This window comes from Rhinatrema bivittatum, chromosome 1, assembly GCF_901001135.1.
Source record: "Rhinatrema bivittatum chromosome 1, aRhiBiv1.1, whole genome shotgun sequence".
Lineage (NCBI taxonomy): Eukaryota > Metazoa > Chordata > Amphibia > Gymnophiona > Rhinatrematidae > Rhinatrema > Rhinatrema bivittatum.
The window spans coordinates 141,391,866-141,418,699 of record NC_042615.1 but is presented as its reverse complement, the minus strand read 5'-3'; the positions used below and the strand labels follow the sequence as shown (position 1 = coordinate 141,418,699).

At 44.6% G+C, this 26,834-nt stretch overlaps 1 protein-coding gene across 5 annotated transcripts in view; it reads left to right on the top strand.

The window, feature by feature from the left end:
* Window positions 1-26,834, top strand: part of FIP1L1 (factor interacting with PAPOLA and CPSF1) — a 323,029-nt gene that overhangs the window by 192,924 nt on the left and 103,271 nt on the right. For all 5 annotated transcript variants that reach the window (XM_029587658.1, XM_029587675.1, XM_029587666.1 and 2 more), the window contains one exon: window positions 14,429-14,468. In XM_029587658.1, the coding sequence (XP_029443518.1) occupies window positions 14,429-14,468 (40 nt within the window). The remainder of the gene's footprint in view (window positions 1-14,428; window positions 14,469-26,834) is intronic.

The window sequence follows — 26,834 nt, the reverse complement described above, 5'->3', positions numbered from 1 at the left end:
AAGATGCGGTCTCGAGAAATGTAATCAGTATTCCAAATACTTATAAAGATACAATATAATCATCTTTTTTCTGCAGACTATTTATTTATTTATTTTATTTGATGAGTTTTATATACCGTTATTCGGTAGAGCCATCATAACGGTTTACAAAGTGAACATTTTTCTTAGCAGTGTTGAAACATTATAGCAATTTGAGCATATACAGAAATAAACATATCAAGTCCAATAAGTATTCTTAGGTTGGATGAGGAGGGTAAACATGTTTGGTTGGAGATTATAGTTGAGAGTTCATATGTTGGTTGGTATGGGCAGATTACTGTGGGTCAGTGAAGAATTTGCGAAAGAAAAGAGTTTTTAGGTCTTTTTTTGAATGTTTTTATGTTGTGTTGGGTTCTCAGGTCTTCAGGTAGTGTGTTCCAAAGTTTGGGGGAGGCGATGGAGAAGGCTCTTTCTCTTGTTGTTGTCAGATGCGCATCTTTGATGGTGGGGATGTTTAAGTAACTTGAGTTATTGGAGCGTAATTTTCTTGAGGGGTTTTGAGGAATTATGTTAAGAGTGTTTAGACCTTGATGATCATTGTTTAAAATTTTGTGAATGATGGTCATTGATTTGTAGGCAATACGTGCAGTAATAGGAAGCCAGTGAAGTGAGGTCAATATGGGTGTTATGTGGTCACTTCTTTTTGTTGCTCTTCCTATGCAGCCAAGTATTTTTCTGGCCTATTTGGCCACCTTAAGATCATCAGATATGATCACCCCAAGATCCTGCTGTTCTTTTATGCTTGGAAGAATTTCACCCCCTATACTGTCTCTCCCCCTTGGATTTTGCACCCTAAATGCATAACTCTGCATTTTAATCACAAAAACTAGAAGCAACCACCTCTCAAGTTACTCACGAAATAAGCACAGACAGAGAGGGAAATAGAGTCCAATCCAAATATCCACAAATAATTAAAAAAAATTTTGTATTTAAACAAATGACAATATCATAAGTAAAAGCTCTGTAAATCTTTAATCTGCAGCCTCTCGCCACGCAATGGGCCGCAGGCTGTATTCAGCCTTTAGAGCATTTTTCATCTAATCATTTTTTGTCACTTGTTTCTATTTACTTAACAAAGTATGCTTTATTATATCCACAATTCTAACCTATATTTGTAAACACATCTCCACTCAAGATATCCCACCAAATATCACCAAATAAAATAGGAATACTTAGCCCAAGGAAAAAGATCTCTTATGCCATCAAGCTAGATCATTCAATACTGCTCCCAACATGATTCATGTTTCAACTGAACATCAGTCTTCTTCAGGGAAATTTACTAAATTCATATAGACAAAATATTCTCCAATCCTACAATTAAAAAGAGTAAAATTAGACACACCAACCTCCCAAAAACAAATTCAGTTCTAAATTTATCAACACTACAGATTGTAAATAACATTCACAAACTCACCCGGACAGCAATACCCATTTCTAAAAGGATTCAAGCATGGCACTACAGCGTCTCAGATGTCTGCACTCAACCTAAGACTGATGATTTAAATTACGTCTCCAAAATTACGTCACCGGAAATCCGGAGCGAAACTCTCTGATGAACACTACAACTCCCATACTCCAGGATTAAAGGGCTCATAGTAATCAACATCGATCCACAAAGATAACTAATCTGATTTAAAAAACAGACCAGTCAATCTCCCTATGTAATCCTTTAGGATCCACTGTATCAAAAAAATAGATCCATTTCTGTTCTCTTTGCAGAAGATAGCTGTCAAAATCTCCCCCACAATTGCAGGGCATTGGTTTCTCAATCACCACAAACTTCAAATCATCAAAACTATGATGATTCTGTTGGCAGTGTTGTACTACTGGTGCCTCCACTCTATTTCTCACAATGGCACTCCTGTGCTCGATCATTCGAGTCTTAAGACTCCGTTTAGTTTTCCCAATATAGAGAAAAGGGCAGGGACATCACAACCTGGTGAAACTAGGTCCCGGGACCTAGTTATTAAATATGTGAGAGATTTAAAATTTTTCACACCTGTATCTGAGTCCAATATGTCACAAGTGGAACGAAGAGCTTTGGCTGAGTTAGCTAAGGATCCGACTGTCATAATAAAACCCACTGACAAAGGCAGAGCAGTGGTGGTGTTGGATGTTGCTTATTGTGAGGAGGTGGCTCGACAGGTGAATGATCCAGTGTATTATTCTAGACTGGTTGGAGATCCGACTAATGAGTTGAAGATTGAGATAGACTCCTTGGTGGAAACAGCATTTAATAAATTTTGGATAACATCGAGAGAAAAAAGGTTTTTGATTGTAGATTTCCCAAAAACACCTGTACTTTATATGTTACCTAAAGTACATAAGTCACTGGTGACACCTCCAGGGAGGCCCATTGTCTCCACCAAGGGCTCATTGTTAGAGCCATTATCAATATTTGTGGACAGATTTCTAGCTCCGATAGTAAAACGTTTGCCCTCTTATGTTAGAGATTCATCGGACTTGATTTTGCAATTTGAATCTATTGCTCCACAGTTGTTCCCTAATAAACTGTTGGCATTAGCCACTATTGATGTGGTATCTCTTTGTACGAATATTCCGCAATCTGAAGCTATTAACATTATTAAGACCAAACTTGGTGAAGTGACTTCTCGTATCCCCTTGCAGAAGGAGCAGAATGCTGCCTTTTCCCTTCTTGCCCACTGGACTCCAAGAAAAATGAAAAAGACATGGAGAGACAAAAAAACCTGCATAAGAGGCATACCTCTTAGGTGTGTGGCTTCAGTACGCTATCAGTGCCACGCCCAGGACGCCACTTCTTATTCCCTCAGGCCCTTAAGGATGATGGGCCCTTGGGGATGATGTCAGCAAAGCAGGTGCAGGTGACTCTGTGCTGGAACAAGCCAAGTGTAGATTCTGCCCTCATGTGTACTCTCCCCCCCCCCCCCCCCCCCCCCCGCCGCCTCTTTACTTCCACTTTTGTGAATAGGAACCATATCTGCCTATCTTCAGTCCTCTGGAACTACTCAGCATTTGCTGCTGCTAGAACTTCTCTTAAGTTCCCTTGATACCTCAGATTTATCCTGTCTGGCCCCATCTCTTTATCTGCTTTAAGATTGCAAGCCCTCTGGGAATAGGAAAATACCTGTACTTGAATATAATCTGCTTTGAAGTGCCGAAAAGTGGATTATAAATCAAATAAATAAAGTTTAGCTAGCTCCCCATGAACACACTTTTGTGAAAATCAGTTAAGATTTACCTCGCTTTCAATCTCATCTGTGTTCATTTTATGTGGCCCTGCTCCTGACCCTTCCATAGTGAACACCGAACAGAAATATTTGTTAAGCAGTTTTGTTTTTTCACATCAACCTCTGCATATTCCTCCCCTTCACCTCTGAGTCTCATAATGCCACTTTTGCACTTCCTCATATCACTAACCTATCTTTAATAAAAAAAAAAAAAGTTTTATCCCCCCATTTTACCATACTTGCTATTTTTTCTTCCATTTGTATCTTTTCATTCCTGACTGCTTTTCTAGATAGTCACCTCTTCCTCTGTCTGCGATCTTTTGTAGTCTATGAATACTAACCTTATTTCCTTTCCAGCCACTTCTTTATTTATTTTTATTTATTTATTTAAGGGTTTTTTATATACCGAGGCACGTTTGCAAACATCACCTCGGTTCACAATGTAACATAACATAGCAACAAGCTTTACAATAATATCAATTCTAACAGGGAATAGGCTAACAGGGGCAGGAGGAGATAGTACGTGAATTATATACATATATACATTTTTATTTTTATTTTTTTTTTGTTTTAACAATGGAGTTAATCAAAGCAGTCAGGTTATTAACAAGAGGGGAAAAGTATTATGAGTGGTAAGTTGGGGAGGAGGATACCCACATGGTGGGGGGAGGTGGAGAGAATAAATATATTGGGCGTGAGTCAGTCCGTCGGTCATACCGCAGCTTTGGAAGGGAGTCAGTTAGTCAGTCAGGGTTCGCTAGTTTGAAAAGCCAGGTTTTAAGATTGTGTTTGAATTTTTTATGGCAGGGTTCCTGGCGTAGATGGGAGGGCATTTTATTCCAGTGGGAGGTTCCTGCTATAATGAATGAGCGCTCTCTAGTGGTGACATGCTTCATAAGTTTGGGAGAGGGAGTCTGGAGTTTGGCCTGGTGTTGCGTTCTTGTTGGTCTAGTCGGATTGCGAAGCGCGAGATATTCAGGGAACCATTGCATGTTTTGGTTGTGGATGGCTTTGTGTATGAGTGTGAGGGATTTATATATTATCCTGGATGTTACTGGGAGCCAGTGTAGTGACTGAAGAACTGGAGTAATGTGGTCATGACGGTGAGTGTTGGTAAGAATGCGGGCAGCAGCGTTTTGTAGTAACTGTAACGGTTGTAAAGTACTTTTTGGTAAGCCTAGTAGGATCGCGTTGCAGTAGTCAAGTTTGGACAAAATCATGGCTTGCAGTACTGTGTGGAAGTCGGAAGTGTGAAGTAGGGGTTTGATTCTCTTCAGGGTGTGGAGCTTGAAGAATCCGCTTTTTATAGTAGCAGAAATGAATTTTTTGAGGTTAAAGTGGTTGTCTATCATTATGCCAAGGCTGCGGACTAGTTGGGTGGGAGGGCAGCCGGGTAGTGAGGGGGTGGGGGAAAGACTGCGAGAGGGGTTGTTAGGTGGAGAGAGAATGAGTAGCTCTGTTTTGTTGGTATTGAGTGCCAGGAAATTGTCAGTGAGTAATTTGTTTATTTCGGAAAGAGCAGAGTTCCAGATTTTCATTGCATTTGTGATGGAGTCAGTTATTGGGATGAATATCTGCACGTCGTCAGCATATATGAAGTGCTGGATACCCAGTTTAGAAAGAAGTAGGCAGAGGGGGAGGAGGTAGATATTAAATAGGGTTGAAGAGAGGGAAGAGCCTTGTGGTACTCCTTGTGATAGTTTGACAGGTTTGGATTCGGTACGACCAATTTTTACACTGTAGCTCCTGTCATTAAGGTATGATTGGAACCAAAGTAGGGCAGTGCCAGAGATACCAATTTCCATGAGGCGTTTGATGAGTGTGATGTGGTTGACTGTGTCGAATGCCGCAGAGATATCCAGCAGTGCAAATATATATTTATTTATTTATTTATTTATTTATTTAACAGTTTTATATACCGAAATTCTTGTAAGAGGTTACAAATCAGTTCGGTTTACATTGAACAGTAACAGTGCTTTAGAAGAGAGCAATTACATTGAACAATAACAGTTCAGATTACAATGAACAGTAACAATGCTTCAGAAACGAGCAAATGGGAACGAAGTAGAATAACATGCCTCAAAAAACAGTGTCTAGAAGGGAGCGAATAAATAAACCCGTGATAGCAGAGGCTCAAATCTTGAACTAAGAACAGACTACTCGGGATTTAAGACAACAGAGGATTGCATAATACTAGGATCGAGGAATTAAGGGAAAATATCAGTGTGTACCTCTAAAATATGAGATGCTGTCTGTGTGCCACTCTACAACATAATAGGATACTATGAGTTCAGCAGAAACTATGAATAAAGCTAAGTATGTGGGATTGTCCATTGTCCATAGCTTTAAGTATAGTTTCCGAGAGGGAGATGAGTAGCGTTTCTGTGCTATGGTGTTTGCGGAAACCATATTGGGATGAGGAAAGTATATTGTGTTCTTCAATGTATTCTGTGAGTTGTTTGTTGATAATTTTTTCCAGTATTTTGGAGAGGAATGGGAGGTTTGATACTGGGCGGTAGTTGGTTAGTTCATTGGGATCTAAATTTGGTTTTTTGAGGGTGGGTTTTATAATGGCTTGCTTAAGTTGCTTTGGGACCTGGCCTAGAGTAATGGATTTATTCAAGATGTTTGCGATGTGTTTGGCTATAGTAGCGGGGCTTGTGAGTAGCGTTTTGGTGGGCAGGTTGTCTGAGGGATGAAAGGCAGGTTTGATTTTTTTGAGTGTGGTTTCGATTTCTAGTGCGGATGTGTTTTCGAAGTTCGAGAGGGAGGTGTTTGAGGTTTGTGTGGATGGGTACAATTGTGTGACCTGGGTTGTGTAGTCTATTGGGGTGTTTTTGGGTGCTGATAGGTTTACGGAGCCAGTATGAGCTGTGAAGCGTGCCATAATGGTTTCCACTTTAGTGTGGAAGTATGAAGCTAGTTTCTCACATTTTGTTTCGTCGTCCTTGTCAGGGTTGCATCTGTCTGGTGATGTGATAAGGCTGGTTACGTATTGGAAGAGGGATTGTGGGTTGAACTGGAACTGATGGATTCTTATGGCATAGAAATCTTTCTTTGCTTTCTCTGTGGCCTTTCGGTAGGTGTGTAATTGGGTGCGAAACAGTGATAGGGTGGCTGGGAGACGGTTCCTCCGCCAGGTTTTTTCTATTTTCCGAAGTTTCCAATTTCATGGTTTTAAGTTCATTTGTATACCATGGTTTTTTGTTATTTTTGTCTAAGTTGATTTCTTTGGTTTGGGAAGGGCAGAGTCTATCTGCTATGTTGGTAGTGATTTATAAAACCATAGCAGCTCTTTCTTTTATTTAATTTCTTAATTAAAAGGTTAGTTGTCCTTATAATATCTCCTTTTAATTTTGCCCACTGCTGTTACACATCCTCTCGATTTTCACATCCAACTAACTTATATACATAGAAATATAGAAATGACGGCAGAAGACCAAACGGTCCATCCATTTTGCCCAGCAAGGTTTTACACTTTTTTTTTCATACTTTTCTGTTACTCTTGTCCCTTTAAATAATTTTTTGGTTCTATTTCCCTTCCACCCCCGCCATCGTAGATAGCAGTGCTGGAGCTGCATCTAAGTGAAGTATCCAGCTAATTGGTTTGGGGTAGTAACTGCCGTAATAAGCAAGCTACTCCCACGCTTGTTTACCCAGCCTGTGCAATTCAGTCCTTATTGGTTGTTTAAATATAAATCCTATTTTCTTCATTCCCCCTGCCGTTGAAACAATGAGCTGCACTGGATAGGTATTCTAAGTGAAGTATCAGGCTTGATTTGAGGTAGTAACCACCGTAACAAGCAAGCTACACCCATGCTTTTGTTTTACCCAGACTATGTAATTCAGTCCTTGTTGGTAGATGTCTGAATATAAAACATCTTCATTCCCCCTGCTGTTGAAGCAGAGAGCTATGCTGGATATGCATTGAAAGTGAAGTATCGGGCATTTTTGGTTTTGGGATAGTAACCGCCATAACAAGCAAGCTACTCCCCTGCTTTTATGTGGATGCAAATCCTTTTTTCCACATTTCTTCTTGCCATTGAAGCATAGAGCAATGTTGGAGTCACATTAACCGTGTGTATGTTTATTGAATAAGGATATTCATCTCCAGGTAGTAGCCATCATTCCCACAAGCCACCCCCCATGCCTCTTCTCTTCATTCACATCCTCTAGACTTTATCCCATGCCCCTTTGAAATCCTTCACAGTTTTGGTCTTCACCTCCGGAAGTGGTGAACTACTCCTTTTAGTTACTCTCCCCAATCTCTTTTGTCAATTATATTAAGAGAATGATAAATGCCATTCCATTTATGTTTTAGGATTCGTGAGTGGGCCCTTGGCCCGAGGTGAGAGTTGGTACCACCCTCGGGGAGGAGCCCCTCTGGGCCTCACCGTCGGGAGGCGAGGTCTGTAGCAGCAGATGACACAGCCCAGGGAGTATAGAGAGAGCAGGAGACTGGGGTGTGGGTACGAATGCCAGAGTAGGAACTCCCAGTGGGGGAAGTGCTGGCAGGCCCCGAGGAGCGGGGAATGCAAGGCAAGGTATGGAGGAGTGATGAAGGAACAACCCCAAGGGACGGAGCTACGGGAGGAAATGATGTAGGCTTATCCGAGAAGCGGGGAAGTCCCAGGGGTCTCTGGCAATGCAAGGAGCACTTACCCCGAGGAGCGGGGGAAGTGTGAGCACAGTCTCTGACATTGAAGCAGAACATCGCCCTGAAGAGCGGGGAGTGTGGCGCAGTCACTGAAGTACACAAGTGCTGCTCCGAGGAGCGGAGAAGCGCGGCACAGTCATTGAAATACTCAAGGCACAGCCCCGAGAAGCGGGGAATGCCGCACGGTCACTGAAGTAAGAAGCAATGGCCCGCAGAGAGGGGTTCAACTACGCTGAGTCTCCACAAGGCAGAGTAGTAAGGCAATGGCCCACAGAACGGGGTACACCTCTGCTGAGTCTCCACAAAGCAGAGTAGTAGAGGCAATGGCCTGCAGAGTGGGGTACATCAATGCTGAGTCTCCACGAAGCAGTCAGAAGTGACCCCAAGAAGTGGGGAAGCTAGCAGGCAAGCATCCGAGGTGCAGGGCCCTCCGAGGAATGGATAGCCAGAGACAGGAATGAGTCCCTGAGGAGTGGGTACTCGAAGAGTGTCTCATGCCAGGAAGTGCAGGATACTGGAACCACGGTCCGAGGACGGATCAGCAGGAATCAGCAATGAGGGAACTCGTTGCCAAGTCGATAAGAACCAGGCCCCAGTGGTGCCTAAGAGTCCAGGGCTAGTGATGTCATCAGGAGGAGACGCCCCTGAGGTTCCTGCACTAGCGTCCTTAAAGAAGGGCAATGTAGCGCGCGTGCCTAGGGAGGTCCGGAGGAGACATGGCGGTCGGCGGCGGCCCTACCGCCATGTGGGGTCCCGGAACAGGGCAACATGCATTGGAAGTGGCTAGCCACAGCCACGAGTTCACCCAAGGAAGAGAGGGCGGCAGCACATGAAGTGAGTAAGAGTGGTCGCAGCCGTCTACAACAGACGGTCATAACATTATGTTGCGAAAGGAAGAAGAGTCCAGAATTAAGATGTTTGACATCCTCTAGTTTGCGAAGCCTCCTAAGGATGTTGTGGCAGTCTCCATCTAGGAGATCCTTCAGGAGGTGCAGATAAGGATAATCAAGAGCCCTTCTCTCTGGCTCCAGTGAATCAGAGGGCAGATGCAATATAACATGTCTAGAAGGCTCTAGGATTCAAGAAGCAGCAGCTACTGCACCAGTCAGTGATGGCTGAATCCACTGTCAAGAGGTCTAAAATCCATTCCTTGATGCCCCTAGACAAGGATTCCCATAACCTGGACTTGATCGTGAAGATTTTCATAAAGCTGTTCTCAGTACCTGCATGACAGCCTATCAGCACTTCATGAGCCAGTATATGTGGGACATTCTGAAGAGCATGAAAGAGTTGGCAGTACAGCTTGGAGCATGACAATTTGGAGTTACTGGTGGACAAGAGCATGCATGGATTGTGTAAAAAACATGGTCGAATCGACTTTTGATGTTTTTGAGATGACATCAAGAGTCCCTGCCGTGGGTATTGGTGCCCTCAGGCTCAGCTAGCTGCGGGTCTCAGACCTTCAGTCAAATATTCAGGACAAACTCGCTGATGTGCCTTGCAATGGGGAGAATTGCTTAGGAGTTAAAGTTTAAGAAGAAGTGACTCAGATTAAAGTCCATTGTGTGACACTTCAGGCCCTCTCCACTGCAGCTCCAGACCCACTCTCCTTAACCTGGAGGTACCTGCATGGGGTACTAAGGAAGTATTTCTATCAACCATGCAGACATTTTCCTCTGCCTCCCATCAACAACAGGATCCCCATGCTCTCCCTCAAGCAGTAGAGGACCCCAAAGCCATAACCAATCTCCCAGCCAAAACCAGGGATGGCATTTTGACTGGATCATAGAGAGTATAGCAGCAATCACAATATCTATGCAAGAAGACCTTCCAGTCGGGTATAGACTAAGGATTTTACGTAAACTGTTGGTCCAGAATAAATTTGGACACTTTGGTTCTCAGCATAATCTGAAAAGAGTACATACACATATTGGACTTACTCCAAATCACCTTCCAAAACCTGCTTAGTCAGTGCCGGCATCAGGAATTCTTAGAACTAGAGCTATCTTTTATCTTAAAGGACATTGGGATCGAGCCCATGCCTTCAGGGGAAAGAGGGCAGGGATTTTACTTCAAGTATATCCTGATCTCAAAGAAAAGAGAGGGACTCCATCCCATCCTAAATCTGAGGACTTTTAACACATTTCTGAAAAAGGAAAAATTCAAAATGGTTCCCTGAGCACCTTGATTTATTTTCTTGAAAAAGGGTACTGACAAATGCTCTCTAGATCTAAAAGATGCTTACATCCACATAGATATTTTCAGGTCACAGAAAATATGATTTGTAATAGGGAACTACCACCGTCAATATCGCATACTGCCCTTTGGTCTGATATCAAATTCAGGATCTTATTCAAGGTACTCTCGATTATCCATAAAGTTATCCACAACCTCACTGTCCTCAATACCTCCACTCTGCTAAAACCACATACCTCCTCCAGACCTATTTAGGAGTGCCTAGCAAGACACCCTATTCGCTCCCCAAGCTAAAACCTCAATCAGAAAACGAGCCATCTCGACTGCTGGCCCACACCACTGGAACGCGCTACCCCATGACCTTAGACGAGAATCCTGTCCGGCTGTCTTCAAAAAGAGACTAAAAACATGGCTATTTAGCCAAGCCTTTCAGGACATTTAACCCACCTTTCATGCAACTTTACTCTCTGCTAGCTATCTCTTCAACCTAACCCTCCCATCCACCCCTCCCTCTACTGCCGGCCCCTTCCACTTACGCCTTGATCCCCCCCTTTCTTTCCTCATCCGTCTCTTAATTTATTTATTTATTTATATTTATTTAAAGTTTTTCTATACCGGCATTCGCGATAAATATCGCATCATGTCGGTTTACAATTAACAAGTAGATAGGGAACAAAAGGCAATAAATAACATTGATCTAAGTAATAATAATAATAAAATAATAGTAATAGTAGTAAAAAACGTTAAACAAGAGAAGGCTAAGGAGAAGGCTAAGGAGAAGGCTAAGGAGAAGGCTATTTAACCTTATTCTCATCCCTTTAGGTTGAGTATTTCAAGTCCTCTTGTTTTTGGATGAGCTTAGTATCCGACATGTTTTAAATAATCTCCCTTGATCTTATAAGGCTATGTTTAGACCAGAGTGTTACATTTTTTTCCTGTTAAATTTTTTTTCTTTTGAATTTCTAACTTAGTTCTCTGTACCGCTACATGGCGAAATTGATGTTAAATGTAAACCGGTATGATTTGTATCTCTACAAGAATGTCGGCATAGAAAAAATAAAAATAAATAAATAAATAAAATATCTGCACCATATGTATGCACAAAATGGCAGTTGTGACAGCGCATCTGTGTAATTGGGGTTGCAAGTGTTTCTCTGCTTGGACAATTGGCTGCTCAAGAACATGTCTCAAGGCAGTGCCTCAGACTCAATGAGGAAAACTATCCAGGTGTTGGAGTTGCAAGGGTTGTCATCAGTTACTCCAAATCCCATTTTTAAAGATGGTGCCGGCCGTCCAGTACTCCTACCATGTGACAGGGGCCGGCCAATGGCACGGATACCCTGTCACATGGTAAGGGCAAAGGGCCATCGGCACCATTTTAATTAGTGGCAGCCAACGGCCCGAGAGCGGGAGATCGCTCCCGGGACCCCCACTGGACCACCGGGTACCTGTAAAATGTTTTTTGGGGGGGTCGGGAGGGTGGGGGAAGCTGAGGGATTCGTTTTAAAGGGTCGGGGTGGGTTTTTTTGTTTATCGGCTCGGGCGCAGCCGATTAAAAAAAAAAACGATCGGGCCGGATGAAAAAAAAACCCACAATGTGAATCGGAATCAGAATGGATTCCGGTTCCGATTCACATCTCTATTACCAGTACCTCCTTTTCTGCCTCTCAGATCTCACACATGCGCGTCTGCGCCGCTTCACTGCAATCCTCAGGAGCGAGATCTGAGAGGCAGAGAAGGAGGTACCGGTAATAGGATACAAGGGCGGGCCAGAGGGATGTGTTACCTCTCTGATAGTCTTGGAGACAGAGAGGGCTGGGCAGGCAGGGAGAGCTGACCAATCCAAGCAAGATTTCTATACAACAACCAGCCAAGAAGGATAGTCTTATACGGCGAGTATATCCCAAACTCTATATTTTAACTGGAAAAGTTGGGGGTCGTCTTATACGCCCAGTTGCCTTATACGCCGGAAAATACGGTAGTTTCTTTAGGGCTCCTTGTATTTCATTTCTCCCTCCCCACCCCCCCTTTTGTTGTTGTTGATGTTAAGATATGAGTAATAATGTATTTTTTCTTTTTTACTTATTTCCTTTTTAAGAATATTAATTCTTTATATTCATGTATTTCTAAGGAAAGGTGTTAATGCCTTATATAATAATAAAAAAAAATTTCAATAATTAAAAAAAAGATATCCTGTCTGGTTGGGGAATTCCCCAACTTTTATCACTCAAGATCGGGAGCTGTTGGCCCTTATAGCCTCAATGTTGAGAGTGTAGCTCTACAAACCCTAGATTTTCCTAAGGGTATGTCTTGAAGTCTTCTGGTTTCCAGGAAAGATTCCATAAGGAAGTCCTAAGGTTTAAAGTGGAAGAGGCTTGCTTTTTGATGTGAGAGAAAGGCCTTAGATCCTTTCTCCTGCCGTACACAAAAGCTGCTTGAGTATCTTTCTGAGTCAGATATTAAGATCAACTCATTGTTCACCTCAGTGCAACTGGTGCTTACCACCACCATATGGAAAGTAAACCCAACTCTATGCAATTTTAGTTGTCTGTTTCATGTGGAGATTGCTTTATTTCAAGCCTCTCATCAAGCCATCTGCTCTGTCTTAGTGCTTCCGTGTGGTTTGATCCAGCTGATGAAAGCTTCCTTTCAACCTATAGGCTCATGTGAGCTGAAATACCTGACCTGGAAGTTCATAGAAACAATGAGCTCCAAGCCTTATTGACTTATTTTACTTGTAGCAAACTTTTTCATTCTTGGGTGGTCCTGCACATACATCCTAAGTTCCTGCCTAAAGTAGTAACAGACTTCCATCATAACCAGACAGTCATCGTCCTAACATTCTTTCCCAAGCCACATGTACAAAGGTAAATCACGCCACATAGTGTGGACTGTAAAAGAGCCTTGGCCTTGTATTTGGAAGAGACTGAAGACTATAGAAAGACCTCACCCAGCTTTGTTTCTTTGATACCAACAAGCCTGCAATTGCTATTGCCAAGCATGCCCTTTCAGTTTGACTAACAGATTGCATCTCCTGTTACTCCCAGGCAGACCTGAATTTAGTGGGTCATGTCAAGGCTCATAGTATTAGTGCTATGGCAGTATTGGTAACCCACATAAGACTAGCCTCCATGGAGGAGATGCGCAAAAACTGCAACATAGAATTATCGCCACATATTCACGTTGCACTATTGCTCGAACAGGGACTCCCAACATAGCAGTAGTTTTGATCAGTCTTTCAAGAGGAATGTCTTTGAAGTATAGAACCTAACTCATTCCTCGAAGGGTTCATTGTTTTGATTCCAGGCTGCTCCTATAAAATAAGACAGAAAATATAAAATTGGCTTTTGCCACCAAAAATAGTTTTTCCCATTGGCATTATTTTGGGTTTTCTCTTTTTTTTTTTTTTCATTCAAGATAATCTGTAGCTAAGTATTCCTATCTCTGGAGACTGTCATCCTGCTCGTTCACAGAGAAAGTAAAGTTGCTTACCTATAACAGTTGTTCTCAAAGAACAACAGGATGTCATTCCTCACAAAACCAGCCCACATCCCTTTCTCTAAGTTTAAATTATAGACTGAAGAAGTCCCCGCAGGGAGGCTTTGCAGTATAGCATGCTGTACATGCCTTGTCGGGCATGGTGAACATTTCTAGCAACTTTGAAATCAAATTTCCATGCCGGGCTTCATCTAATGATGTCACCCGTGTATGAAAACTGACATCCAGTTATCCTTGGAGAACATGTGTTACAGATAAGCAACTCTGCTTTACTGTATATAGGTTAAGTTCAAACCTTTTTAGCCTGTCTTGGCAAACCCACAAAATCCACATTTTTTTGGAAAAATGTATAAAACATGTTTTTTTCATTGAAGTATTTCCTCATGTCTGTTTTTCCTCTTCTGTGTCCTTAGTACTTTTTCAAACTTCCAAAATATGGTGTTCTTTTGGTCTAAGAAAACGCTATCTGTTCGCCAACAAGCAAATATGTCATCTCCTGGCCCCCCTTCCTTCCTTACTAGCATACATCATGAGACCGCATGCCACCATAAATGGTCTATGCACATGGATGGGATGGGAATGCAAATTTCAGTTACCAAAACTTGAGTGTGTAGAATAAATTTGAGTAAATGATTAGTGCTTGAATGGTTCCAAGGTGCATAGGTTCACATTAATTCACCTGCTGGGAAATGAACAATATTTATCTTCATGTAGATGGGACAATTAATGCTCAATAACTGTATGCCATGTTTTTCTATGTAATTCTGTTTGTTTGTTTTATTATCTATAGTAAGATATTTTTAGCTGATTTGTCAGTTAAATATTTCAGGTTTTCCGCCTCCACCTTCCATGATACCAACAATAGAAAGGTAATTATTAGTGTCTCTTTTTTCAAAAGTCTTTGTTTCTATACTAAAAAATATATATATAAATCACTATGATTGTAATGTTCATTTAATTTATAATAGTATTAATTAGATTTTTCAGAATATCAACTTTTCTGGGTTTTTGACTGTTTAATTATTTTAATCATGTCTTGGTCACCTCTCTTTTTTAATTGTCCTGTCGTATATTTCATTATGTATTCACACTTTATTGGAACAAAAAGTATGCATCTTTTATTACTTCCCTGTGGTGTTCAGACTTTATATGTATCAGTCTGATACCTGTGTGGCAGTTCTAATAAGGGTTATAAAAGTGGATATAAAACTACAATAAAGGTAGCATTAAAACATCTTTAAACATGAATGTATTTTTCAGGAGTGAAACAAATAGAATGAAAAAGGGGTTCCTTAAGGATTCTTCCACTGAATTATCAAGACTCGTCTTATTAGTATTACTTTCTAGTCCAAGGCATATATACAAACAATAAAACTTCAAATGCTTAGGAAACAGTCATTTCTTTTCATACCTGTACTCCAGTTAGAATCTCTGCACTCAGAAGCAGGAGATGACATGGAAACTTCTATAGGATGAGTGCTGTAGTCTGTAGTTTCCAGGATCCCCAATTGAATACAGTGTTTCTATTCCTTTTATGTTCCTTTTAAATTGAAAACAAATGCTGAATAATAAGTAAGCATGTTCCTGAATTGCTTAAGCTACTTTATTTGGCAGTGTAACTTTCATAGGCATTTAACCAGATAAATTGGTATTCACCGTGGTAAAATGACCTGACTGAAAAGCACCTTCCTGAAAGGCTGCTAAAAGTATGCATGGATTCCAGAGCATGTGTACTTTTAGTCATTCCTATGAGTGATTTTTAGGTCAGGCAGTAAAATAGCACATGTACAGTGATTTTCAAATGTATATGTACTGTTTTGCTCCCACTCGGCAACCCATGCAAAATATGCAGACTGTTTTTTATATGCAAACTTTTATAGTTGTAAATTTTCAAAGAAAAACATAAGTAGATTATCTTTGAAAATCTCTGTAAACTGTCTGTGTAGTTCGCAACTAAGTGGGATATTTGAAAATTGCCCCCCTAAATAAATTTAGACATTGTAGGGTAAGAGCTTGCATAAATTTGTAGGCTGTTATAAGTCTAGGTTACACCAATTTTTAAAGCAAACTTCTCTATATGTTCAGTTGGAAAATCATCACATAAAGAATACCCACACAGTTATTAAACCTGCTACTTTGAGCGTGGAAAGTTTTGGGGAAAATTTCCTTGCATATTTTTCAAAAATATGCCCCTTGGAATGTCTCTCCCCAGTGAGCTTAAACTTGAGCAAATATTGACCAGGTAATTTTTTAAAGGGCCATTTTTGAGGTTAAAACTTTTTTGTTTACCGGCAGAGGTCCCATCGAAAATTACTGTCCATATATACTTAGACATTTGTCATCTTATACAAGGACTCAACTGCCTTTCTTCTAAGTTGGACTGCTGATTAAAGGTTAATAAAAGGCTAAATCCCACTACTGTTTCTTGTGACTTTGGGCAAGTCACTTTGCCTTCCATTGCCTCAGGTACAAACGTAAGCCTAGATTCATCAAAATGCTGAATTTATTACGGGAACACGACACGTTAGCAGCCGTGATAAAAAAGGGGCGTGTTTATGCAAATTTTATCCATTCCACATTGCATAAGGAAACATCGTAACCCACTATAATTTTTTGGTCATGGGATGTAGTATCGCGATGTGTAGTGCATTAGTACGTCGAACAACCAAACTGGGAGATATGCACACAAGTCAGGCTGGTACATGCAGAACAAATATGCACGTACCTCCCGCTTCGCACACATGTCAAATGTGCCAAAAAAGAGGTGGGGCCTAGACGTGTGGTGGGTAGATTTGCACGTATATACGTAAGCACACAGACACACACTGGGTCCCTTGCCTTGTAACTTTACTACTGCTATGAATGGTGGGTAAGACTTAAAAGAAGAAATCTAGGGGGGGGGGGCGCTGTTCGCCGTGTTCCGTGATGGCTGCTTGAGCCTGAAGCTCCGCACCGCCAGAGACAAATCTTTAAATATCAGCCCTTAAAATTTATGCCCGATCTGGGGAATCACAGAGGGTGCTGAGGCAGCGTGCTGGGGAAGAGAAAATTGCCCACAAAGAACCTGAACCACGGCAAAACAAGGTACTCTTCAGCGGGGGAGAAGAACGTGGCTGCTGGCCGTTGCACACGCCATTTTGAGAAGAGCAGATTGGGCGGGAGACGGAGTGCAAAGATAAACTTCGGCACAAATTCAAAAGTAAAATCAACAAAAAACTAAGGACTTACAACCGCAATTCACACCTGGAAATTAAGTCCTGTTTACAACTGACTCCGGGGCTCAGGGAACGAACATAGCGGGACGTTTGAGAAGCTGGGTGCCGGGAGAACGTGCTGCGCCCATCCCCCCTCCTTCCCTAGATAAGCAACGGACTGGCAGCTGGAGCCAAATGTGCTAAGTGGGCCATCTAAAGCAGCTTATACCCTCTGGGGGGGCCCTCGGTCTCAGAATTTGCTGTGTGGGCGGTAGAGCTGGCCGTAGATGGAAGAGGGACACTGTGACTGAAGTGCTGGAACATTGCGGACTGACCAGACAGGGGTGCCGTGGCTACTAATCACTACAACCCTAATCGGGGGTGGGGTGATGTTTGCTGAGCTCAAAGGTGGCTGTTTACATCTGAGGCTCCATACTGATTAGATATAATCCACTTCATTGTCCCTGAAATTATATTTAACTTGGCCTCTCACGGCAGCCCCGAGCTACTAACCTGTGCTGATTACAATCGCCTGCAGAGACATTGGAGCGAGGTGAGGAGACAGCACTGGGTGATAGAGGAGAACCTGGTTGTTTGTTTTCCCGCTCGCTTTCTGGAAGAGCGTGAGGCCAGGGTGAGAGAGTTCGGGACACAAAGAGAAATAGAAGAAAAAAGATAAGTGTATCAGGGGTGACTCACAGAAGTTCAGAAGAAAAGAGGGAGAGGCTGACACCACGCTGCAATCCTGAAACCGGCCATTTGCTGCTGTAGGCCTCCCACACTCGCTCCCCACAGAGATGAGTCGGGCGGATGTGGAGGGACATTAAAACTATTATAACTATCCGGGGGGCACTGTTTGCCGCGAGAAGGGAAGGCTGCTTGTGTAGGAGGATCCAGCCCTGCTTCTTCACGAAACAACAACTTAACAACGGGCAGGTGCCAAGTAATTTGCCCGCGGCGGGCTTGTGCAGTTCCATTGCGGTGTGTTACAACTCCGCGAGCAATCAAGTCCGGAAGTATTAGCGACACCCACCCATAGCCCGATCTGTGCCTTATCCCCTTTCTAGCCATCTTTATTGAAAACATCTGGACGAGAGTTGGGCTTCAGGTCGGGCGTATGGTTTCTAGACGCAGCTTTAACATCGGAATAAGCTTCTGTCGCGCTGGGCCCCCCCGCCTGTAAGCTGCTGCGCAGGAGAAACAAGAGCGCACCTCTGCCCACCCCTGGGGCTAATCATCCCCCGGTTTCTACTACAGCCTGACAAACCAGTGGCAGAGGGGGATCGCCGTGGCTTCAGTGACCATTTGTGTTTTTCAGCTCAGGCGCTTGGAACGGTCGAAGGGTCAAGCCAGACAGCTCAGCGCCCCTATGCATCTTTAAGCGTTATTCTGTGGGGGGGACCCTGATGGCCGCAGCTGTGCGACGGCAATCGTAAAACTGCTTATGTCCCCTTATTAATTTGTACTTTCAACTTACCCCACTGAACCCACGGAAATTTTTCTATCAAGCAACTTCCAGTGAATTTCTCCTGAGCGACGTTTCTACTAAACGCTGTCATCAGTCTCCCGCACCTCCATAAAATTTCCCTCAAGTAATTAGGGGGCGTAATGGCGGCCCGTAGGAAAGCAGCGGACTTAAAGCAATTTGCATTTAGCAAAGCAGCAGAAGAACCTGTGATTGCAAACCTGATCGCTCCCACCACAATCCAAGGACTTGGCAATGATGAGGAGGAGGTAGTGGGGAGGAGTACGGAAACCTTGGAGAACCCCTCGGAGGGTACCTCCCTTAACTTTCCTACAAGAGACGAGATGCGAGGCTGGTTTATTGAATTGCGGTCGGAAATGCGAAATCATAAAGCAGAAATCTTAGCTTGCATGGAAAATATGAAAGAAGACATCGCCTCACTGGGTGGGCTTGTGGACGAACTGGATGGACGGGCGGATGGCCATAGCGAGCAGTTGGAGGCTATGGCCACACTAACAAAGCAACACGCTGCAGAACTCGAAGCACTGGGCGATAAGGTAGAAGATCTGGAAAACCGCTCTCGGAGGTCCAACATTCGCATTCGAGGAGTACCGGAAGAAGAGCGATATGCTGATAGTATGCAGACGGCGATTAATGTGTGCCAAGATCTTTGGAATAGCTTGGCACCCCAACAGAGGAGTCCGGCGGTCTTCCTCGGGTGGACTTGGAGAGAGCACATCGAGCGTTGGGGCCCAAGCGAAACAATCAGCCTAGGGACATCATCATTAAATTTCTTCACTTTCAACAAAAAGAGCAGATTGTGAAATTGGCGCGAGCCCATCCGCAATGGAAGTGGAATAATCAGGATATTACCATCTATAACGACCTGGCGCCAGCTACATTGCAAAAGAGGTTCTTACTACGAGAGGCGACGTCGGTACTCCGCCGAGAAGAAATCCGCTACAGATGGGCTTTTCCCTTTGCGCTGATTTTCCAACATCAAGGCATCTCCTACAAGGTCAAAACCTTAGCAGAAGCTGCCGACTGCTTAACACAAGCTGGCATCCGATTCGATTTTGCTACAACTTCTCGCCCTGAGGCCCAGATGCCCTCCGATGCCGACCTGCGGTGGAGACGACAAGGTCCAGGACGGGGTCGACTGCGCAGGCAAGCAGCGGGTCCCAGGCACGTTATTTCCGAGAAGGGCTGAAGGAGCGAGCCCTTGTCCTACTCATGGACTACAGCTTAAATGAGACTATACTGCAAAATGGACTTCATATTTAGTCTAAATTTTCAAGGTTTCTTCATAATAGAATGTTTAGTACTGATGACTTTGGTTATTTTCTTAGTGAGTTGGTAGATATGTTTCAGACTGGAGCATGTTGCGTTATCTTTTGTTATGTTTGGGTCAGTGAGGGTGGGGGAGGAGGGGATGGGATGGAGTTGAGTGTAGCCAGCGGTGTGCTTGAGGGGCCCCCCCCAGGGGTTAGATTCGCTGAAACTGATGAGCGAATCCTTTTTGGTGAAGGCGTGGGGGGTGGGGGAGCTCCAAAATTTGCCTAATTTTTTTATAGTTGACAGGTCCCGCTTAACCTTTGTACACCAAAATGATGTGATGATGTATTCTGGTTACCCAGACAAAACCCAAGACATGTTTGACCTACTCCAAGACACTTCACATGCACTCATAGCGACAGTTGTTTTTCTGCTTGATAATGGTTAGAGTGATTTCAATTAATGTTAAAGGCTTAAATACTCCCAGAAAGCGTTTTCTCCTCCGCAGCGAGTTATTACATTATAAGGCAGATGTTGCATTCATTCAAGAAACCCATTTGAAGCGTCAACATGAGCGACTGCTGCAGTTTAAAGAATTCCCACACTCCTTTTTGGCAGCTCGGGGATCAGATGCTAAATATACAGGAACGGGCATCTTGATTTCAAAACACTTGGTATTTGAGCATCTGTCACACGCTGCTGATCCGCAAGGGAGATACCTCATTTTAAATATCCAAATTGGTTCGACGAAACTTACACTCGTGTCGGTGTATGCCCCTACTAAAGATGCTGGGCCCTTTTGGAAAGACCTCCACAGAGCCGTGGCCGAGCATGCAACCGGACCAATTATTTTGGGAGGTGACCTTAATATCTCAATTCGGCCTGATCTGGATTCTTCTAAATCACATTCCCAGTCGCTGGGGTCTAGTAGAAGGGCAGTGCGAAATTTTATCACAGATTGGAATCTAGTAGATATTTGGCGGAGCCGTTACCCCAGGTCTCGATCATACACTTTTTATTCTGCACCTCACGATAGTTACTCACGCATAGACTATTTTCTGATTGATAAGCTACTGAGTAACCAGGTTGGGAGCTCAGAGATAGAGGCCATTACTTGGTCAGATCACGCCCCCATCACGTTGGACCTGGACCTAGCGGATGGAGATTTGGGTAGTCGGTTCTGGATGTTAAATGAATCACTACTGCAGGACACAGCTTTTGCTCAGAGGCTGAATGATCAGCTGCAGGAATATTTTCATTTAAATTCTAGTGGGGAGGTATCACCTGTTACTATATGGGAATGCTCCAAAGCGGTGGCCAGAGGGATTCTGATCGCCAGGGCAACTGCATGCAAACGCCAGGAACAGGGGGAGCGTCTAGGTCTGCTTACCCAGATCTCAGCTCTATCCCAGGTCCATATGAAAACGCATTCTAAGCGTTGCTACCAGAAGATACTGGCTCTTAAAGATGAACTAGCTCAGTTAGATAATAAGCGGATCCTTTACGCTTTGGATTCATTACGACAAAAATTCTATGAAGGTGGCAACAAGGCAGGCCGCTATTTAGCATGCCAACTCCGGGCGAAGATCTCTCAACATACTATTCCTAAAATCAAAAACTCAACAGGAGAGATCCTTACCGCCTCGGCGGGAATTCGTAATACTTTTACTGAGTTCTTTCAGAGCCTGTATCAGTCTGATGGTTCCATTCAGTCAACAGATATAAATGCCTATTTGCACGAGTTACAGTTGCCAAGATTGACATTGGAGCAGCAACTGAGCCTGGACGCACCTATTCAGCCTACCGAAATTGAGTCGGTGATCCAATCTTTGAAGTCGGGTAAAGCCCCTGGGTTGGACGGGCTTTCTGGGGTATACTATAAAAAATGTGCATCCTCGGTGGTAGACCCTTTAGCCCGGTATTTTAATAACCTCCGGGAGGGGATAGGCATAGGGCCCCATAACAACACAGCTGGTATTACTGTTATTCCGAAACCTGGGCGAGATTCGACTCAGAGTGGCTCTTATAGACCCATATCATTAATCAATTTGGATCTTAAAATATTGGCACGCGTCCTGGCTCAGCGGCTTAATAGGTTTCTAGCGCAGTTAGTGCACACCGATCAAGTAGGATTTATACCACAGCGCATGGCGGCAGACAACCTCAGGAAAGTTATTGACCTCATATGGTGGGCCAAGAAAACCCAAATCCCAGAGGTACTTTTGTCATTAGATGCTGAAAAAGCCTTCGACTTAGTGCATTGGCCCTTCCTTTTTTCCACCCTACAACATATGGACTTTGGGCCTTTCTTTTTGCAATGGTTACATCAGTTATATAGCAATCCCGCGGCACGGGTTAAAGTAAATGGAGGGTACGGTGTGACCTTCCCTATCAGAAGGGGTACCAGACAGGGGTGCCCTCTGTCTCCTTTGCTCTTTGCATTGTATCTTGAACCCTTAGTTACCCGAATCCGAAACGCTAGGGATATCCAAGGAATCCGCTTGGGGCCGGAAGAATACAAGGCATCTTTGTTCGCGGATGATATTCTATTAACTCTAACTAACCCTGTATCATCCTTGGAGGGGGTTACTCGCGAACTTCAGGAATTCGGCAAAGTTGCGGGCCTAAAAGTGAATTTCTCAAAGTCTGAGCTCCTTAACGTGACCTTGAGCCCAGAAGAAAAGCAGAATATTCGCAGCCAGTTTCCGTATAAATGGGCAAACTCTCATATAAAGTATCTGGGGGTGTACTTAACAGCTAGGCTCACAGATCTGTTTCAGTTAAATTATACGCCGTTACTAGATACCTTAACGATAGACATGAGCCGATGGAACAGACGTACATTCTCCTGGTTGGGAAGAATAGCCATCACCAAAATGACAATATTGCCCAAATTTCTCTACTTGTTTTCTGTCCTCTCTGTGGGGATCGCTACGCCTCTGATTCGACGTTGGCAAAAATGGATATTTGATTTTATTTGGCGTAGGCGCCCTCCTCGAATAGCGCGCCAGGTTTTATATAGTCCTAGGTCACAGGGGGGCTTGGGGGTCCCTAATCTTTTACGGTACTATAGGGCAGCTCAATTACGGGCGGTACTGGATATACACCGTAATCTGGAAGTAAAGCAATGGGTGGCGATTGAACAAGCCCTGTTCGGTCCTATGGCTTTGAGGGCCCTTTTCTGGCAACCCAGAGGCTCATGGCGGTCTGTTGGGGACATCTCTTGGTCCCTACAGGTGACCCTGAACATTTGGAGGCAGAGTAGGCGGCAAGTAGTTGGGGACTACAAATACTTTTATCAAACTTCTCTCCTTTATAATAGATACATCACCCAGGTGGCGGCTTGGCGGAATGCGGGTCTCACTACAGTAGGCCAACTGATGTCCCAAGGGTCGCTCTTATCTATGCAGGGCCTAATGGATATTTCTCCCTTTCGGTCAAAAGACTTTTTGGCGTATGCTCAAGTAGATCATCTCATTCAGTCTTTACGCCGTGCCCAAGAATTACGACCCAGTCGCTCGCTGTTTGAGACATTGGTGCAAAATAGTGATCGACTAAAAGGTCCCATCTCTAAAATATATCATGCACTTTCGCCAGAGAGTCAGGCAGTTAGCACATTTGAGAAACAGTGGGCATTAGATCTGGGGGAACAATTACAACCGCAATTTTGGGAGGCCATATTATATTTTGCTAGGAAGTGTTCCATCTCCGCAGGATTACGTGAAAATTGTTATAAAATGATATACAGATGGTATCTCACCCCAGAAAAAGTCCACAAGATATATCCGAGTGCTGCAGACACCTGCTGGCGTAAATGTGGAAATAGAGGTACATATTTCCACATTTGGTGGGACTGTCCAACAATTCAAAGCTTTTGGGATCTTTTATTTGCCTGGCTGAGTGACCTGCTCCAGGAGCCTCTCCAGGCGACGGCCATGATGGCCTTGCTGCATGTGTTCCCAGATGCCCTTTCTAAACCTCAGCAGCGTTTTTGTTCTCATACCTTTATAGCCGCTCGCACATTGATAGCAGTTCGGTGGAAAACCGACCAGGTACCGAGGATAGCGGAGATCGTAGATAAATTACATTCATATTTTCGCCTGGCCTCTTTAACAGCTGCTAAATATGGGAGAATGGCCTCTTTTCGAGCATCTTGGAAACCATTTGTGGACTATATTTCTTGTCTGTAACTAGTGGTTAGACTACGAGTTTAGAGGTTTTTGGAGAATTGGGGGGGGGGGGGGGAGTGGAGCCAAAGCACCATCTATAGGGGGTAGGAGTGTCTTTGGGGGAATGAATAAGAATGTCTTTTTTTTTTTTTTTTTTTTTTTTTTTCCTGGGGACTTCTGTTACAAACCGAATTGAGCTCCCCCACCTAGGTGGGGGTTGGGGAGGGAGGGGGGAATTGGGGATGTATTCTATACGCTGTATTCATACTGCTACTGTGATAATGTTGTTATATTGAAAGTTAATAAAAGTATTAATTTCAAAAAAAAAAAAAAAAAGAAGAAATCTAGGCTAATCACCAGGCTATTATGGGTTGGGACTAACAGGGGAGAAAGGAAAATAAAGAAACTAGGGGTTAGGAGTATTTGGATGTCCTGTCCCTAGTCTGGGCAAACTGGGAACAAACTGGTGAAAATGCCAATCAATTGATACATGTCCCTTTTACTGTAAAGCTTTTTATTAACCAGAGTTACCAAATAAACAAACCTTCAGAATGCAGTATTTCTTATGCATTCCAAAGTCAAACTAGAAAAACAAACAGTTGCCATTTTCACATTCTTCTTTCCTCTCAACCCCCCCTTTGTAGCCCCAAACAAAGCCACGTGATCCTTAACATCCCCACCATATACGTGAATGAAGCAGGATTTGCTCGCACATGCCAAAGAGGCATTTTGCAACATGCACAAGTGTGCGCACATTTTATAAAATGCGCTTATGTAGATGCGGCCGGTTGTGCACATAGATACGCGCGTATCTGCATGCACACCTGGGCGCACAAGTAGACTCAGCCTATTTGATACTATATACGCACATATGTAATAAAATGGCCTCAACCATGATAACATAGGCGCGTGTATGCGCACTTGGTAAAAATAGGCTGAAAGCGCCTACATGTGCACGCAGATCCCAATTCCATCATGTAACTGGGCCAATAAAGCAGCCAGTATCCCACTACTGTTAGACTTCGGCTTAACAGAATTTTCCTAGCGTGTAGCAGATGGACTCAGGACCAATGGGTATAGTGTACTCCTGTTAGCAGTTGGACATGAATCAGATTTCAATCTGACGTCAGCCCCTAGTACATATACCCCTGCAGGAAGTGCAGCTCTTCAGTATTTTCCGTTTCCATAGCAGTTAGGGACTATCTGCACGCTCTTGTAGCGTTTGAACCAAATTCATAGAAGAAAACCCAAAATTAAAGGAGAAACCTACCTGAAGACGAGCCCCGCTCTCCTGCGGTGATACCCTCGGGTCCCTCCCCCAGTTGAGATTCCCGAGGTGATTTCCGTGGTCCCTCAGAGGTGAGCCTCGGTCCGGCGGCCGAATCGCGGCGAGGACCTAGCCCCCTGATCTTCGGGCGCGGCTGAGAGGCAGCGGGTGCACCCCTTGAGCGTGGCGGTGAAGGTATTTGCCCTCTCCCTCCGCAGCCGGAGACCGCCCGGGACAAAACCGGGAAGCGCCGAAGACAAGGTAAGGTAGAAATCTTCTGTTTGAATCTGGTCTCCGAGGATCGAGGAGGGGCACAGGTCACCGATCGAGACCAGTGCCACCGGGTTGATCCACCCTAGCAGGGCCAGGCCCCGGCTATTTTCCAAGGGCCTATCCACGTGGAGACCCTCCGAGGAGGTCGCCATATTGCCCGCGTGCTCACTGTCGCCATTTTGGCCCTATTCGCCGCGCCGCCTGCCGTTCGACCCGAGCGCACAAAATCCAGCCAGGCACACATAAAACCTTGCGCGCATAAGTTGCACGCACAAAGCCAGGTGCATATCTACGGCTAGGCGCACAACTCAAGCGCACTGGAGCGCACAAGAGGTTATGCGCCAACAGACATGGCACCCCCAGAAACTGGGATAAAAGCTCAAGGCCTCTGCCCAGCATGCCACATCAGAGCAGCACAAAGCGAGGAGGCTGATGCCCTGTGCACACACTGTGAGGAGGCCCTGGGAGATCCAGGTCAGGGCCAGTCCCACCCAGGGCCCAGTATTAACTCCTCAGGGGGTACCCCAGACCTAGCAGGTCCCAGTGAGACCCCCCCACAGACGGTGACCCCCAGGGAACCAGTGCCTCTCAACTTGGACCCAGCGTCGATCTCATGGGTGGAGTTATTCAAGGGGATTCACGCCTTTGTTAAAATGCAAACTGAACCTCTGGCTGATCAGCCACATGCTCCGCCGGAGGACCCCGATGCCCCAGGACCTTCGAGGCCTAGGCACAGGCTCCCACTACCCAGAAGGCCCCACCTGTGGGGACACGGATATTTCTGAAGAGGAATCCGAATCCCTAGAGGAGGGGGAGCTTCCCTCGGGGACAGAGCTGCACCGAACCATGAGACGCTTCTTCACAAAGGGCGAGCTCCCGGACCTAGTCTCCCAATGTCTAACGGAGCTCGCTATCCCGGGCCCAAGCACCTCGGGGGAACCTAGAACGAACCCCCTGCTGGAGGGCCTTCGCCAGACGTCTTGCGATTTCCCTCTCTTACAGGCGGCACAACAGCTTATTGACCTGGAGTCCACATTCAAAGGGGCACGAGCCTTGGAAGCAATGTACCTCCTGGACCCAGCGACCAAAGAGCTTCTGGCATGCCCAAGAGTGGATGCCATAGTCTGTGCGGTCGCTAAGCGCACTACTATCCCAGTGGAGGGAGGAGCGGCGCTCAAGGATACACATGACCGACGCCTGGAATCCATCCTAAAACAGTCATTCGATGTTGCAGCCATGTCCCTACAAACTGCTGCACCGTGGTGACATGTGCCTACTTATCACAAGCCAGGAACAACACCCCGGGAGAAGACATGGAACCAGCAGTATCATTCCTCGCTGACGCTGCCTCCGATCTAGTGCGCACAGCAGCTAGAAGAGTGTCATCCGCAGTGGCGGCCAGGAGACAACTCTGGCTTCGAAGTTGGTCGGCCGACGCATCTTCCAAGACGCGCCTCACAAGGATGCCCTTCAAAGGATCCCTCCTGTTCGGCAGCGAACTAGAGAAACTGGCCAACAAATGGGGTGACTCTCCATTACCGCGCCTGCCGGAAGACAAGGCGAAGAGAAACCAGCAACCCTTCCCCAGATCC